Consider the following 15,849-nt stretch of genomic DNA (forward strand, 5'->3'; position numbering starts at 1 on the left):
AGGAACCCCTTCACTTTCCAGCCGCACGGCTATCACCAGCCTCACCGGGAGATCTTTGCACCCTCGCTCTCCTTCCTGCTCCAATAGCCCAGTTTTCGCTCCTGATTGGCTGTTGACTCAACGCTCTGGGGCCCGATTGGTTTAAAGTGGGAATCGCTACATTCTCCGGATAGAACATTGTGTCGGCGGTCGCCATAGAAACTGTGCACGTGTGGGGGGGGGGGGCGCAGGAACACTCTTCCCCGCCTCCTCAAGCGTTCCTTTATCAATGGATTTTATTGTGTATCGTAATAGCTGCTGCCCTGATATCCTCCTGGGTTATTGGTTGCCGGCGGCCCGAGGAACAAAACCGCGCAGGCACAGGCGCTTTCTTTGAAACGATCACGAGGACTGTCTAACCCTAAATTAAAAATATTCACAGGGTGCAGAGATCGCTTCAAATTCCTCTTTGCTGCACTGTAAGGAGCCCGATGTATTCACCCTTCACAGCAAGCATGCTTTAGCACGATGGAGCGCGTTCAACTCTAGGGAAGCTCGGGTTCAGACCCCACCACCATTCTCCAGGCTCCAAAGCGGCTCGATCCACCTCATTCCAGAGCATGAGCTGTGTTAGCACGTTGCAACAAATACAACGCAACGTTTGGTGGCCGAGGGCGGATACACTTCAGGCATCTAATGAAAACCCACGAGAGGTGATGCTCCAAGAAATCATCTCATCTTCAAAGTGCCGCCGCTGTTCTTGGAAAAGTCACTCTCTCCTGTCATGACATACTTCCTGAAATCAATATGAGATAACACCCTGGACGCATGATGCAAATATGAGGGGGGTTTTGTTTGTTTTTTTAAAAAAGACTGTCGTAAAAAGCTCTTTAAAAAATTGTTACATGGCTTGTTATGAGGGGCAAGGTAGAGGTGTTATAACTCCTGGAAAGTTTTCAGTCCTTAGACAGAAAATGAAAGTATACTTGAAAAATAGTAAACAGGTTCCTAATTGATGGTTGTTGTGGGTTTTCTGGGCTGTATTGCCGTGGTCTTGGCATTGTAGTTTCTGACGTTTCGCCAGCAGCTGTGGCTGGCATCTTCAGAGGTGTAGCACCAAAAGACAGAGATCTCTCAGTGTCACAGTGTGGAAAAGATGTAGGTCATTTGTATCTACTCAGGAGGGGTGGGGGTGAGCTGAATCATCCTGTAAGAGTTTCCCAGGGTGTGGAATGCTAATGGCGGGAGGCTTCACTGTATCCTGAGGAGGTTCTTTTGCATATGGATTGGTGCTTGATGTGCTAATCTTCTCTGCAGGGCTATTGTCGGGGATAGAATGTTTTGTTAGCCTGGTGTCTTTCAGAACTGGAAACCATGTTCTGTTCATTCTTAGGGTTTCTTCTTTCCTGTTGAAGTTTTGCTTATGCTTGTGAATTTCAATGGCTTCCCTGTGCAGTCTGACAAAGTAGTTGGAAGTGTTGTCCAGTATTTTGGTGTCCTGGAATAAGATACTGTGCCCTGTTTGAGTTAGGCTATGTAATTCCAGTTTTGCAGACTGTAATTCCTTTGATATATGGCAAAAACACTTTTCCTGTAGGAGACTGTTTTTCCTTGGTTGTTTGATTCATCCTGGGTTTGATTGCTCTTCGGATTTCATTTCTGGAGTAGCCATTTGCCTGAAGTGCGTGGTTTAGATGATTAATTTCCTCATTGAGAAAGTGCGGCTCACATATCCGTCTTGCACGATCCACTAATGTTTTCATTATGCCTCTTTTCTGTCGGGGGTGGTGATTGGAGTTTTTGTGTAAGTACCGATCAGTGTGAGTTGGTTTCCTGTAGACCTTGTGACCTAACTGAAAGTTTGCTTTGCGGATGACCAAGGTATCCAGGAATGGGAGTTTTCCCTCGATTTCTTTCTCCATTGTGAATTGTATGTTCAGGTGGATGTTGTTGAGATGATTCAAAAAACCCATCAATTCTTCCTCCCCATGGCTCCAAATGATAAATGTATCATCCACAAACCGGAACCATACACTAGGCTTGTGGGGTGCTGATTCTAGAGCTGTTTTTTCAAAATGTTCCATGTAGAAGTTTGCTATAACTGGGCTGAGTGGGCTCCCCATGGCCACCCCATCCATCTGTTCATAGAATTCGTTGTCCCATTGGAAGTAACTGGTTGTCAGACAATGGTGGAATAAGGCTGTTACATCCTCTGGGAAAATCTGATTAATAAGTGCAATAGTGTATTTTACTGGAACCTTGGTAAACAGGGATACAACATCAAAACTGACAAGTATATCTTGTGGATTGAGTTTTTGCCATATATCAAAGGAATTACTGATCAGATGGGAAAGCTTATGAAAAAGCATAACCTTCAAGCAGTATTCAGACCCACCTGAAAAATACAACAGATGCTACGATCAGCAAAAGACAGTAGAGACCCCCTCACCTCTGCAGGAGTATACCGTATACCCTGCAGCTGTGGACAAGTTTACATCGGGACCACAAAGCGTAGCATCCAGACAAGAATAAAAGAACATGAAAGACACTGCAGACTTGGACAACCTGAAAAATCAGCAGTGGCTGAACATAGCCTAACTCAAACAGGGCACAGTATCTTATTCCAGGACACCAAAATACTGGACAACACTTCCAACTACTTTGTCAGACTGCACAGGGAAGCCATTGAAATTCACAAGCATAAGCAAAACTTCAACAGGAAAGAAGAAACCCTAAGAATGAACAGAGCATGGTTTCCAGTTCTGAAAAACAACAGGCTAACAAAACATTCTATCCCCGACAATAGCCCTGCAGAGAAGATTAGCACATCAAGTACCAATCCATATGCAAAAGAACCTCCTCAGGATACAGTGAAGCCTCCCGCCATTAGCATTCCACACCCTGGGAAACTCTTACAGGATGACTCAGCTCAACCCCACCCCTCCTGCGTAGATACAAATGACCTACATCTTTTCCACACTGTGACACTGAGAGATCTCTGTCTTTTGGTGCTACACCTCTGAAGATGCCAGCCACAGCTGCTGGCGAAACGTCAGGAACTACAATGCCAAGACCACAGCAATACAGCCCGGAAAACCTACAACAACCATCGTTCTCCGGCCGTGAAAGCCTTCGACAATACAAGGTTCCTAATTGTATTGGTATTGTGTGTGTTTGTGTGTGTGTGTGTGTGTGTGTGAGAGAGAGACCTGTGTTTACTTATTCAGTTCATTTATACCGGGCATTTCTCCCCAACCGAGACCCACAGCATCTTATATTGTTCTCCTCCCCTTTATACTCACAACAACCCTGTGTGGCAGGTTAGGCAACTGGCCCAAGGTCACCCAGCAAGCTTCCATGGCAGAGTGGGGATTCAAACCTGCATCGCTCAGTACTATATTCTAATCACTACAGCACTAGGATTTGTCCCTGCTCTGTCCTCAGCTAGAGGCTTTGTTTAGTTTCTCCTCTCTCTTTCTCTCTGCCATAAATATTAATAACTTACTTCCTGGGATTGTTGCTAATAAATACAAAAGGTAGCATGAAGCACTCAGCAGCAGCAAGGTATATATATTATTAGTAACATCCAGTCTTGCATTACAGCTACACCTGCTAATATATGTCTTCTTGTTTCTTATTTTCAACAGGAGCAATGTTGTTCAAAGTATACTATAAGGCAACAGGTCCCTGCCCCAAGCAATTTACAATCTGAAGCTCCATACTGGGGAAACAGACAAGGAACTGATGATATATCATGAGAGAATTTGTATTCACTTTGTTCACATGCTGGGGGTCAGCTGGGGGTTAAGGGATTGTGCCGTGACTTTTCCTTTGTGAATAAAGCATTTTTTTAAAAAAAAATCATACCATGTCCCTGTAATTGTAACACACACACACACACACACACACACACACACACACACACAATTAGGAAGATTAATAAAATAGATTCAAAATTTACAGATGATGAGCACCATCCAATTAGGTTCCAGTAAAATTACTGGCATTTTAGTCAGTCACAGCTCACTGAAACGAACAAGTACAGGATCAGGCCAAATAACCATACTGTATGTAAATTCCAGAATCGTTTCCATTCCAGAGCAGTCTTTTAACCGGTTTTATACAGAACACTTAACTGTGAACATACAATTTTGCCTCCCATTAACTCTGTTTTGGAAAAAATTAAAGTCTTCTTAAAGCAGCCAACTTCTCAGTGGTAGGTGTTAAAATTCTAGTCCTGATGCAATTATCAGGCTGCAAAGATGAAAGTAATGAAGAATCCTCACCCAAACTTGCAATTCTTCATGCCAAGTCATAAAAGAAAATGTACCAGTAGTCTCTCTACATTAAGTAGAACCAGGACATGAGGACGTATTCTTTTTTATTAAAATATTTATATCTGACATTTTTCCAAGGCCTCATGCCAACAGGCAAAGAAAATACAATAAAATGACAAAAAGCATAAAACAATGTGATTCTTGATGTGTACAGGTGGTTGCTAGACTCCTTTACAACCCATCACCTTTAGAACAGCTTACAGAACCAGCGATCCCTGTCAAAAGTTCTCTGAAATAGGGTCATCTTGCACACCTTGCTAACAATCGGACACCTAAAAATGTGGACTTCCTCTTGTAGGCTATTCCAGAAAACTGACTTAGGCTGTACAGAGAAAGAATGGAGAGATCTAGTAGAAACTGACCAGAGAAATGAAATTGGTTCATATAAGGAGATGCAGTCCTTTAGACAGCTTCTTTCCCTATCACACACCTGGATCCATGAATTTGAGAGCCAGTGAAGATGCCCTGACAGATTAACTCTCACAGGGATAAAATGGTATCCTTCTCCTAGTTTTAGCTCAGGTAATAATTCTCAGTCTGAAGTTACAAAGAGCTTCACTGAGATGTCCCCTTGCAAAGCTCAGTCCATCTACATCCTGTTAGAGGATATTTGCAATTAGCATTTTATTACTGCCTAGAAAATTTCAGGTGGATAGCCATGTTGGTCTGCAGTAAAAGAGCAATGCTTGAGTCCAGTAGCACCTTGAAGACTAACAAGATTTCCAAGGTATAAACTTATGAGAGTCAAAGCTCCCTTCCTTAGATACTTAGCAAGAGGCTCTGGAAACTTGTTCGGAATCAATGACCCAGTAAACAAGTGTACAAGTATCAGTGGTACAGGATCATAATGCAAGTACTAAGAACAATTCAGCCAAATCCTTTCACTGCAAAGGTTCAATTTGCTACCAAGACTTGCCTATCAGGAAAGAATCTGGCAAACCAGGCTTTACCAGTCTTATCCATTCTGGAAGAATGGGAAACCCCTTTAGGGTTTGCAGCTATGTCCCTCATGCCATATCCTTTGGCTTGACACCTCTCAGTCGTGCTTATTTGAATGTAGAGGTTGCTCTGTTAGAGAGGCAGTGGGATGCTAGCTTTCCTGGTTCTGCTGCATTCATATTCAGAATCGAATGTTTGTGTGACCTGCAGACCATCTGTTCATTTGCTTTGCCGAAGAAACAGATTTTCCCCAAGCATCTTCTACACAGCAAGACGCTTTAAATTGCCTGTAGAAATGACACAGGACTTTCTAGAACAGTACATTGGGGGGATTTTCTCAACTTGTAACAACAGTGATTGGACAGAGCGGAAAGGAACTGAAGCACGGTTTCTTGAACTTGTCCTCAGCAAGCAGATCTTGCATGTCGAGGTGAAACATAATGCACTGTAGTTGTTCTTGCCCTTCACCTGTAACATATTATAATTTATATACAGAACAGGGGAAAATCTGGCCATCGGTTACAGGGCACCACCCTTCACTGACCGAACTGCTGGGATGCCATGGAATGACTATAGGCTCTCTTAACTTCTGAAGAGGAAAGGAGAAAGCAACAGAATGTTGACAAACAGTGACAATTTTACAAGGGAACTTGAAGAAGTCAGTCAGGAGGGGGAAAAATTTCCCCCAAGAGAAAGAGTGCTGTCAATTGGAAGATGTGAGCAGGTGGTGTAGACTGGAAAGCTGAAGTAGGAAGCAAGGAACAGGATGCATAGAGGCAAGGCAGCTGGAAGGGTAGCAATACAGTCTGCAAAACTGGAATTGGGAATGATGGACATACGGATGGATGGGATTCCAAGAGGAACGTATTAAGGAGTAAATTTGCCTTGCAAGAAGAGCAGCTGTGCGCTATGGTTAAAAAGGAGTGGATAGCTAAGGGAGCTTTGGCAAGAAGAAAGCTAATTTTTTGCATCTTGATTCATAATTCTAAGCAGGGCTTTTTTCTGGGAAAAGAGGAGGTGGAACTCAGTGGGTTGCCCTTGGAGAAAAGCGGCGTGGAGGGCAATCTGAACTCCCCTATATCTGGAGATCAGGGGGCGGGGCCACCAGCCATGTGACCATTTTCAAGAGGTTCCGGAACTCCGTTCCACCGCGTTCCTGCTGAAAAAAAGCCCTGATTCTAAGTCTTGAGTTAGGATCTTCCTACTAGAATATTCCTTCCTGCTAGAATAATAAAAAAATAAAATGGAGACAAGATTGTCTAATAATATATTTACTTGTTTAATGTACCCAAAACGAACCAAAAATATTATTGAGGTGTACCTCTAGCCAGGAGATTAATGATCTGATCTGATACAGGAAACTTAACTAGCTACCTAGGGCTTCTTAAGAGCACACCTATATCTGAATCAGGAACACTTCGATGGTCTTAGAAGACTGTAGCTGGGCTTAGAATTGAACATAAGCCATATATGTAGGCAGTCGTTTTGATACATACTTGGGTGATTTACTATGAGGCTTAGTATTTTACAAGATTTTGAGTCTTTTCTCCAGCAAAGACTGCTGCATTGCTCTATTTTAAGATGGATTCAAGAAACTATTTCATACTGTACTTGAGAGATGTAACAGGCACGACAGCATTAAGAGTGACCTGAACACTCTATTATCTCCGTAAGCCTAATTTACACTGAAAGCTCAAGAATAGCCGCTATACATCTGGAACACCAAAGAAGGAAGATTGCCACTGCAAAATTCACGGACAGCATGTCTGCAAAAGAAAAAGCGTGGTACATTATCATGTATGCACGGTGGCACGAGAGTTTGTTTTGCAACAATTACTCAGATGGGTCAGTCACATCACACGCAGGTTGACTGCCAATTCCACGCCTGAAAAAAGTGCACCCTACTTCATCTATCACAACTCACCTGCTTTTGCCAACATTGAGATGACAGACATGCGCAGACTTGTGGACAGTCTTCTGATTTCCTATCACATATTATATCGGGTGTCAACGAACAGCTGACAGACACTTTGCATTTAAAGTGCCGTTCAAAGCACTGCCTCTGAATGGCCTAGGATGGTGATTAAGCCCAACAGTGACATAACTCCCAAATATACAGGCGTATCTGGAGATATGCCAGTGCTCCCCAGCTGCACCAGCATACATATGGGCAGCATCAGTGCCATATCTAGAACAGAGCAGGGTTTAGTTGGCATCAGCCCCTGGCGTAGGCATAATGTTATGTCACCCCAAACCCTGGTGAATCCTTTACAAACCCCAATATAACACACAGAGTGTGAAATACAAGTCCCCAGCTTCCCACCCTGCTCCCAAACCCTTGTGCAGTATAGGATACCAACTCTGCAGCCGTTCCCAGCCCTTCAAGCATGATATAACCCTCCTTGGCCCAAACACTCATAGATGATACCATGGGCCCATCTCGCTTTGGCCTCATGTTGTACACAATTAGGACACATGGGGGAGAAGAGTTAGGTGGTAGGAATAGAGAAAGGGGACTTTGCACAAGGGAGCACTGTGCATGGCCAGGTAAAGGAGAGACCAAACATACCTCTAAGGCTGCTCCACTTCTATGGTACTCCCTCTAAGTACACAAATATCCCAGGAGAGCATTTGCTTCTCTTATTGGGATGCAAGGACAATGCACCCCCGACAGGAAAGCAAATGCCTGTACATTTCCAGGGCTGTATGTCTTTAGCTGCAGTTCTCCCTGCCCTGGCCTATATGGGTTGTTGACACTGGGGCTGCTGGGGACTCTCAATAACCTATGCTGTGCCTGAGTCCTGTGTTCCCAGTTGGGTATGGAGTTAGAGGACTGCTCCTAAGTCCATGCAATGTGGGTTCTAGTCTAGCCTGCTCTATTTTGGCAATTAGCCTGTTGTTGGCCAAAAAGGGGGCTTTGCCTTCTTGCCAGCATCCCAACCTAGTGGGATCAGAACCCCTGATTCCTTGTTTCCACATAGGTGACTTTCCCCAGTGAGTTCTTGTGAGGTTGACAGATAATGCTTTCTGCGAGTGTGCAGTTGTGTGTTTTAGTTTCTGTATTCCAAGATGGGTGTTCCTTAGCTACCACTCCAAGGCCTGAACAGGAGAGGTCTTTGGCGCTCTCTCAGCGCTGCCCATGGCAAGGTAGTTACAGCGCAGTGACTATTTCTTTCACTGGTGTACGTGTGTACACCTGCCCAAAGAGAACATGGTTGCTGGAGAGGACATAAAGCAAGAGGTGTTGATTCTAGGGCTCCTTCTGCCACAGTCCTCCAGGGGGAGGCGGCCCTGTGGTCCCTCCCTCGTCGTGTTCTGCATGTGGGCAACAGCAGGTCATGTGGCTGGCTGCTTCCCTGTCTACCATGATTGATGGGTGTTAGTGGGCATGCCATGGACTCCAGTATAGTTGCTAGTTGGAGGACCCTTTGAAGGGAATTGAAACTTTAATGACAAAGTTGAAAGAATTTGGTGTAGCAGTCAGTTTTAAGGTTAATAAGCAGAAAACCAAAGTCTTAACTAAAAATATGAAAATACAAGATCAAATGAAACCTGAGAGCAAAACAGGGTTCAAAATTGAGAAAAGGGTAAAATACTTGGGTATTACTTTGTCAAATATGAATTGTATGTTATTCCAAAATAATTATATTAAGACTTGGAAAGAAATTAAAAGGGATATGCTAAGATGGGATAAAATATGGAAAGGCAAAAAACCAAGGGTCAAATTTAAGGTTCTACGGGATGCAAAAGAAAGAGGAGGTTTGGGTCTACCAGATTTGAGATTTTATTTTGCGGCTGTTTGGTTTGGATGAAGGAATGGATACAGTTAAAAAATAGAAGACTATTGGACCTTGAAGGGCATGATTTAAACTTTGGGTGGCATGGGTATCTATGATATGACAAAGTTAAAGCCAACGCAGAGTTTAATCATTATCATATAAGGCGTGACATTCTGAGAGTATGGAATAAATACAAACTTAGATTTTGTTCGAAAATACCTCTCTGGCTGTCATCACAAGAAGCTCATTTTAGAAGGGAAATGGTTAGTCCACCTAAATGGTTAACTTACTAGGATTTATTGGAATTCTCTCAGGACCAAGATAAAATTAAATCAAGCAGAAGGGCACGCTTGTCAGTGGTTTCCATATATGCAAATTTCAGAGAGATTCAAATTAGACAAGAGTCATTATGACTTTGAGAAATCTAAAACTGAATTTGAAATTGCCCTTTGTACGAATGATGAACACGTTATTTCCAAAATGTATAAATTTTTGTTGAAGTTTGAGACGGAAGAAGTGCAAGTAAAAGAATGTATGACTAAATGGGCGAAAAATTGTGGACATGATATATTAATGGAGCAATGGGAAAATATGTGGATAAGAGGGTTGAAATTTACATTAAGCTCTAGTATTAAAGAAAATTTTTACAAAATGATGTATCATTGGTATATGACTCCTGAAAAATTAGCTAGAATGTATAAGGGGGCGTCAAATGCATGTTGGAAATGTGCTAAACAAGAAGAGATATTTTTTCATATGTGGTGAACACGTAAGAAAGCAAAGAGTTTTTGGCTGCAGATACAATCATCAAGTCAGAAGATTTTGAAGATTAAAATTCAGTTGAAACCAGAGACTTTTCTGTTGGGAATAATAGACAGCCGGTTGGAAAAAAGCTTTAGAACATCGTTTTTATACTTTATTATGGCAGCAAGAGTACTTTATGCACAGAAGTGGAAAACTCCAACATTGGCTACAGTGGAGTAATGGTGGACAACAGTTTTGTGTCAATGGCAAAACTTACTGCATTGATTAGAGAAAGGATATTAGTTAACTTCTTGACTGAATGGAAACCGTTTATAGACTTTTTGCATGAAATGAATAACAAGGATTTGATGACATATGGATTTATGGATTAAGAAACATGAACAATAGAAAAAAAGAGGGGGTTTGTGACTAACTTAGAATAAGTGTGACTCTAGAAATGATATATACTTGTTGCAGAGAAAATCAGAACTCAACTTGTAGTGTAATTTAGGGTTTTTAAAATTTTAATTATATAGATATATGTATTGTTAGTGTGTCTTATGTTTAGAATGTTGTGTTTTTTCTTATTCTCTCTGTTTATTGTTTATAGCTATTATGTTATGGTTTATAGTTTATAGTTCAAATAAAGAAAATGCTAACTGCAAAAAAAGAAGACAAGATTCTCTGAAAAAGTTGATAATACTAGGAAAAGTGGAAGGCAGCAGAAAAAGAGGAAGATTTAAAATGAGATGGCTTGACTCAATAAAAGAAGCCACGTCCTCCAGTTTGCAGTATCTGAGCAAGTCTGTTAATGATCGGATGTTTTGGAGGTCTCTCGTTCATAGAATACACTTCCATCACACGTGGCCAGTTCTGGTGTGCCCCTCAAGACACAGTATCAGGCAGTTAGGGCCGGATTTAGATCAATCTGTAGGTCTTACAGTGGCAACAATCACTTGCTGACCGTTCCTGGGCTAGAAAATGATTGATATGTTGACCCCACCGAGAACGAAAAAGACAGGATCACAGCCAGAACCTTTGCAACCGTAACTAGGCAAAGGAAGGCATAGCAGCACACCTGTGCCTACCCAGCATTAAGGAAACATGCCAAATCCAGAAGCTGCTTTTGTTTAACGCTTCCCCCACTCTATTTACCAATAAAAGAAGGCGGTCTCCTTGGGGCTGTTACAAAATCTATTTGTTGAACGGCTTTGGAAAAGTGCCCTATTTACTCAATCAACCCTCATTAGGCTCATTAAAAGATGGTTATAATATCTGAGCGTAGGCAGCCTTGCTCGACCCCCCGGAGTGCAGCAGTGCGCAGGTTGATAATAAAGCCGATGTGGCAAGGTTAATCACGTTTGACAGTGCAACACCAATTTTTATGCAAGAGGCCTTGGAGCACTTTGCAAAGATTAATTCTCTCATTTCCTTCACAATGGAGTGACAATGATCTTATTCAATACTTGGAAACCCTTGGGACTAATCAGTTCAAAGATCCCATGGGTCAGTGATATATGATGATTAACAGAACCACAATTGCTGGACCAATCTCTTTCATGTTCTCCTTTGCATCTGCATATACCGCTTGCATATAGACCCAAGCTGGATTTTATTTTTACACCAAAATTACATACATTTGGTATTTTACTGTTTTTAGTGGGCTCAGGGAAGCAAATGGGTATGGCCCATCCCATTCGATCACTATGAATCCTGCCCAATCTCTACTCTCAAAGAACACATTTCCTTCCACCACAATAACAGGAAATCAGATTTGACGTCAGACAACTCCATGCTGTATTATCAGTATGGGTTCAACATACCACAGTCCAACTTGCAGCAACTATCGGAGAGCCAGTTTGGTGGAGTGGTTAAGAGTGACGGGACTCTGATCTGGAGAACCAGATTTGATTCCCCACTCCGTCACTTGAAGCCAGCTGGGTGACTTTGGGTCAGTCACAGATCTCTGGAGCTCTCTGAGCCCCACCCACCTCACAGGGTGATTGTTGTGGGGATAATAATAACATACTTTGTAAACCGCTGAGTGGGCATTAAGTTGTCCCGAAGGGTGGTGCACGAAGATGGGCACGAACCAGGAAAAAAAATGAACCGTGCAGTTCGTGGTTTGTCACATTTCACGAACCATGAACTTTCACAAACCTGTCCTGGTTCATGAACTGGTTTGTGAAAACATCACATTCAGGTCAGCAAATCGTCACTTCCAGGTCAGCAGAAGATCACTTCCGTGCCAGCAGAAGGTCTGCAGGAAGTCCATCCCCTGTTGCCTAGGAAACTGATTGGCACCAGGCTGTCTGCAGTGGTGAACCAAAAGAACCAGTCTAAAGTTCATGGCAGCTCGTCAGAAATGGGCTCTGATGAACCACCAGTTCGCGAACTACAAACCGGCCCATTTTGTCACAAACTTTGGTTTGTATTTTGGTCCATGCCTGTCTCTAGCAGTATATAAATTGAATGTTATTGTTGTTAATAATAATATTATTATTCACTGTGAATCTGAGGAACTTATGATAAACAATGGGGGGAGGAATTAGATCTTAAATATTTTTTTAAAATTATCACCTTTCTTTCAAACTCCAGGCTAGTAAGCTTCAATACGGGTGGTTTAGACTATGAATTTTTCACCAAAATGCCCCAAATTTTACAAAATACAAAATTCATATCCTAAATGCAGGATATAGAATACAAACTGATGTTAAATACATTTAATTTGTATAGTGCTACCTAAGGAATTTGTATTACTTGTGGAATCTGGGTAGGCAATGTAGGCAAAGAACTGCAATTACACGGGTCAAAACGGGAAAGCTGTGATGCTCAATCTACAATTCCCCATCATCCGGAGACACTTAGGAGCTGGAGAGAGAAAAAGGAATGAAACTACATCTCCCTTTCCCATTCTTAACCACAAAGACTCTGCACTGGAAGTGGACCTGGGTCCTAGACTTCATCTAATCCTTCAAGCTAAGAATAAGCCATTTTCCTCTAGTTCACACCATCAAAATGAACCCCATTTGTGTCTTATACTGGGGGAAAAGTAATTGGCTCCAAGAATTCACACTCTTCACACACTGTAGAGATATAGATATATTTGTGTTGCATATTTAAGACAACTTTACATAACGCTTCTGACACAAAGCTTTCGGCACTCATTCTTTGGAACAGGCTTTATGCCCTGCCTAGTTCTCCCCACCTCCATCCCCCACCCTTGGCTCAGAAGACAGAATACATTTAATGAGTCCATTTTCTGGAGGCAGGGGCTATCACTTTTCATAGTTAAAATAGTGAGTAGTACTGGGTGGGAAGGGGTATTGGACCTATGCAGAGCTCATACCAAAGAACAAATCAATCAGATCTTTTTCATGTGAGTCATGGATCTGGCAAACTCCATTCCAAAAGATCATCCGTTGCCTTAAAAAAAATGTTAGCACCACCCAAGCCATCTTAAAGCAAAAGCCAGAGATTGTTTATGATCTGCATGTCTCTGACCCAGAAAACACTCAGGTTTTGAAGAAATGCAGGCACGCCCTATCGCATGAAAGGGTCAGTCCAAGCCCTGAGATCCAAACATTCTTAAAATCTTGCCAAGTCCACCTCAGAACTCTGACCTGAGGCCCAGATCAACTTTAAAAAAAGAGCAACCTCCTTAGTTCCTTTGCAGAGGCTGCAGCAACAGTTCATTCCCATGTCAAGTCGTCAGCTATGCATTCGCTCTGAAATTTGATATGGCACACATTATAGAGAAAAGGTTGCCTCAAGGGAGCCCCTTTTCTCTTAACACTTTTGTTTCATAACCACTATTAGGAAAAAGACAATAGGCCCCAGACACTGCTGCCCCTAGTTCAACTTGGGGCGGTTCACTCAGCAACTGGGACTCACATGAAAGATCGTATCAGGATAAGAAATATGATTACACACCGATGACAACATTAAATACAGAACAGGGTCAATCCCAGCGGATGAAAACACTGTTTTTGCCTGGAAGGCATTCAGCTTTAGAGAGCTGACATGTTTGTGTAAAGGAGGGGGAGACACACAAATGGCGCTGCGTGACTTATTTAACAATGTTAGAAACAAAAACCGAAAAACAACCAGCAGACTGATGGAAAATGGGGGATGTGGGAGGAAACGTTGACTATTTACTGTGGCAGCAGTAGCAGGTTTCGAGACAGTGGCAATCCAAAGGCAAAAGAATTCATCCTGAAACCACATGAAGGAATTTCGTGCTCAGATACGGGATAGGCCACACGACCCTTGGGACGGGAGAGGTAGGAGCCAGGCCCCTAGCTCTACGAGATGCCACCAAATACAGTACAGCCAGGTTTCAGGCTAACAAAAGGAAGAATCACCGGGTGCGTTTTGACACATTTTCAAGGGGGTTTTAACATAGACAGAGGTTTGGCACAGACTGGCAGCTCTGTTAATGAGGAGCCGTGGCACAGCAGCCAGAGGGGCCTGGTTCCCTCCTGACTTTTAACTAAAGTGTGTGTGTTTGGGGTGGCAGTGGCGGGGGGGGCGGGGGGATGGCTCTGCATTGGAAAAAAAGAGAGAGTTTCTCTCTCTCTCTCTCAATTGTCTATAGCAAGAACCAAGCAATGAACACCACTAGGAGAAAACCAAGTATTCCACCCTCTTCTCATGCCTACAACATCACCAAAGACAACAAGGTATGGTTCAGTGTAAAAAGGAAACGGAGACACTGAGACCCTCCTTTGTGGGGCAAGGGGAGGAGGAATGACTGTGGTTTCTATTGCACTTTGCTTTATACATACACATAACATTTATTTAAAAAAATATGAACTAAAAGGATGGGGTGGGAAGAGGGGAAATGAGCATCAAGCTAGCACCAACTGCTCACAGGACACAGACCCAGTAAGTGACAGCCTGGCTGCCAGCATTCCCCGTCTACCCTCCCCTCCGTTTCCCAGAATCCTCTGCCAGCAACCATTTGGGAACAAAAAGTCCTGATCTTGTAGTGCATCGTCCGTTGTTGGGAAAAGTGTGCCGGAGCCAAGACACGGGCAGCTTTCCTGCCAGATCAGAATTTCCACTGCATGGATTCATAAACAGATGGCTCCTCCCATCTATGTGTTCTCTCTGACCAATCCTGAGATGGTGGGTGGGACATCCATCTTTACATCATCTTTGCACCGCAGACAAACGAGATAACTGTCTGTTTTAGGAATCCTCTCTTATGTTTGCCCAGTGCAAAATCACAGGACGACGCAATCTAGTTTTCCCTGTGTGTGTTCGTGTGTGCAGGGAAACATATGCTCCGCCTGCCATGTGGATGCTTCCTTGCTCCCAACAATGTGCTGCCGGCTGCCCCTGCTACCTCAGTCGCCCGTCAGGCTTGATGGCCCCCAGTTCTGATTTGGGGTCCGGGGAGAGTGAACTCCATGAGGTTTTGCTACAAAGCTCCAGAATGGAGCAACTGGAAGGACTTGCCACACATAGGCCGGCCACCGACCAGAAGCTGCCAATGCTGCTGTCTGTCCAGTTCTCTAGAGCTTTGCCTACTAGCTGTGTGTGGCGATAGGCGGCTCGTTCTGTTTCATCCAAACGTGGCAGGCTCAAGATCCCAGCCAGGCCCTGGAAATTCTGCTCCATGTACTCATTGCGGGGAGGACCGGAGTGCAGCCATTTGCCGTCATCTGAGCCAGAACAGAGAAGGAGAGGAGATTAGAGAGCTCAGCTGGGCCTGTGCCATCTTTCCCTATAGATAGCTTTATCCTCCAGTCCCCTTACTAGACTCACCCCTAGATTCTCCCCACTCCTGTTGCATAATATCCACAGCCCAGCTGAAGGACGTGAAATCTGGCAGGGGAGGCATCTTAGATTTAAATGGATTTTTTGATTTTGTAATGGCCCCTTTGGGAAATAGGTAAACAAAAAGAATGTGGACAAAATCGAGAGGGTGCAGAGGAGAGCAACGAGGATGATCAGGGGCCTGGAGACTGAGCCCTACGAGGAAAGGCTGAGGGCCTTGGGAATGTTTAGTTTGGAGAAGAGGAGGTTGAGGGGGGACATGATTGCTCTCTTTAAATATTTGAAAG

General features: G+C 43.3%; 1 protein-coding gene across 1 annotated transcript in view; it reads right to left on the reverse strand.

The window, feature by feature from the left end:
- Nucleotides 1-12,867: 12,867 nt before the first annotated feature.
- Nucleotides 12,868-15,849, reverse strand: part of XYLT2 (xylosyltransferase 2) — a 48,324-nt gene continuing 45,342 nt past the window's right edge. The window contains exon 11 of the mRNA XM_054978796.1: nucleotides 12,868-15,447. Coding sequence (XP_054834771.1) covers nucleotides 15,125-15,447 — 323 coding nt within the window. The 3' untranslated portion in view covers nucleotides 12,868-15,124. The remainder of the gene's footprint in view (nucleotides 15,448-15,849) is intronic.

This window comes from Eublepharis macularius, chromosome 4 (genome assembly GCF_028583425.1).
Source record: "Eublepharis macularius isolate TG4126 chromosome 4, MPM_Emac_v1.0, whole genome shotgun sequence".
In the NCBI taxonomy this organism is placed as follows: domain Eukaryota; kingdom Metazoa; phylum Chordata; class Lepidosauria; order Squamata; family Eublepharidae; genus Eublepharis; species Eublepharis macularius.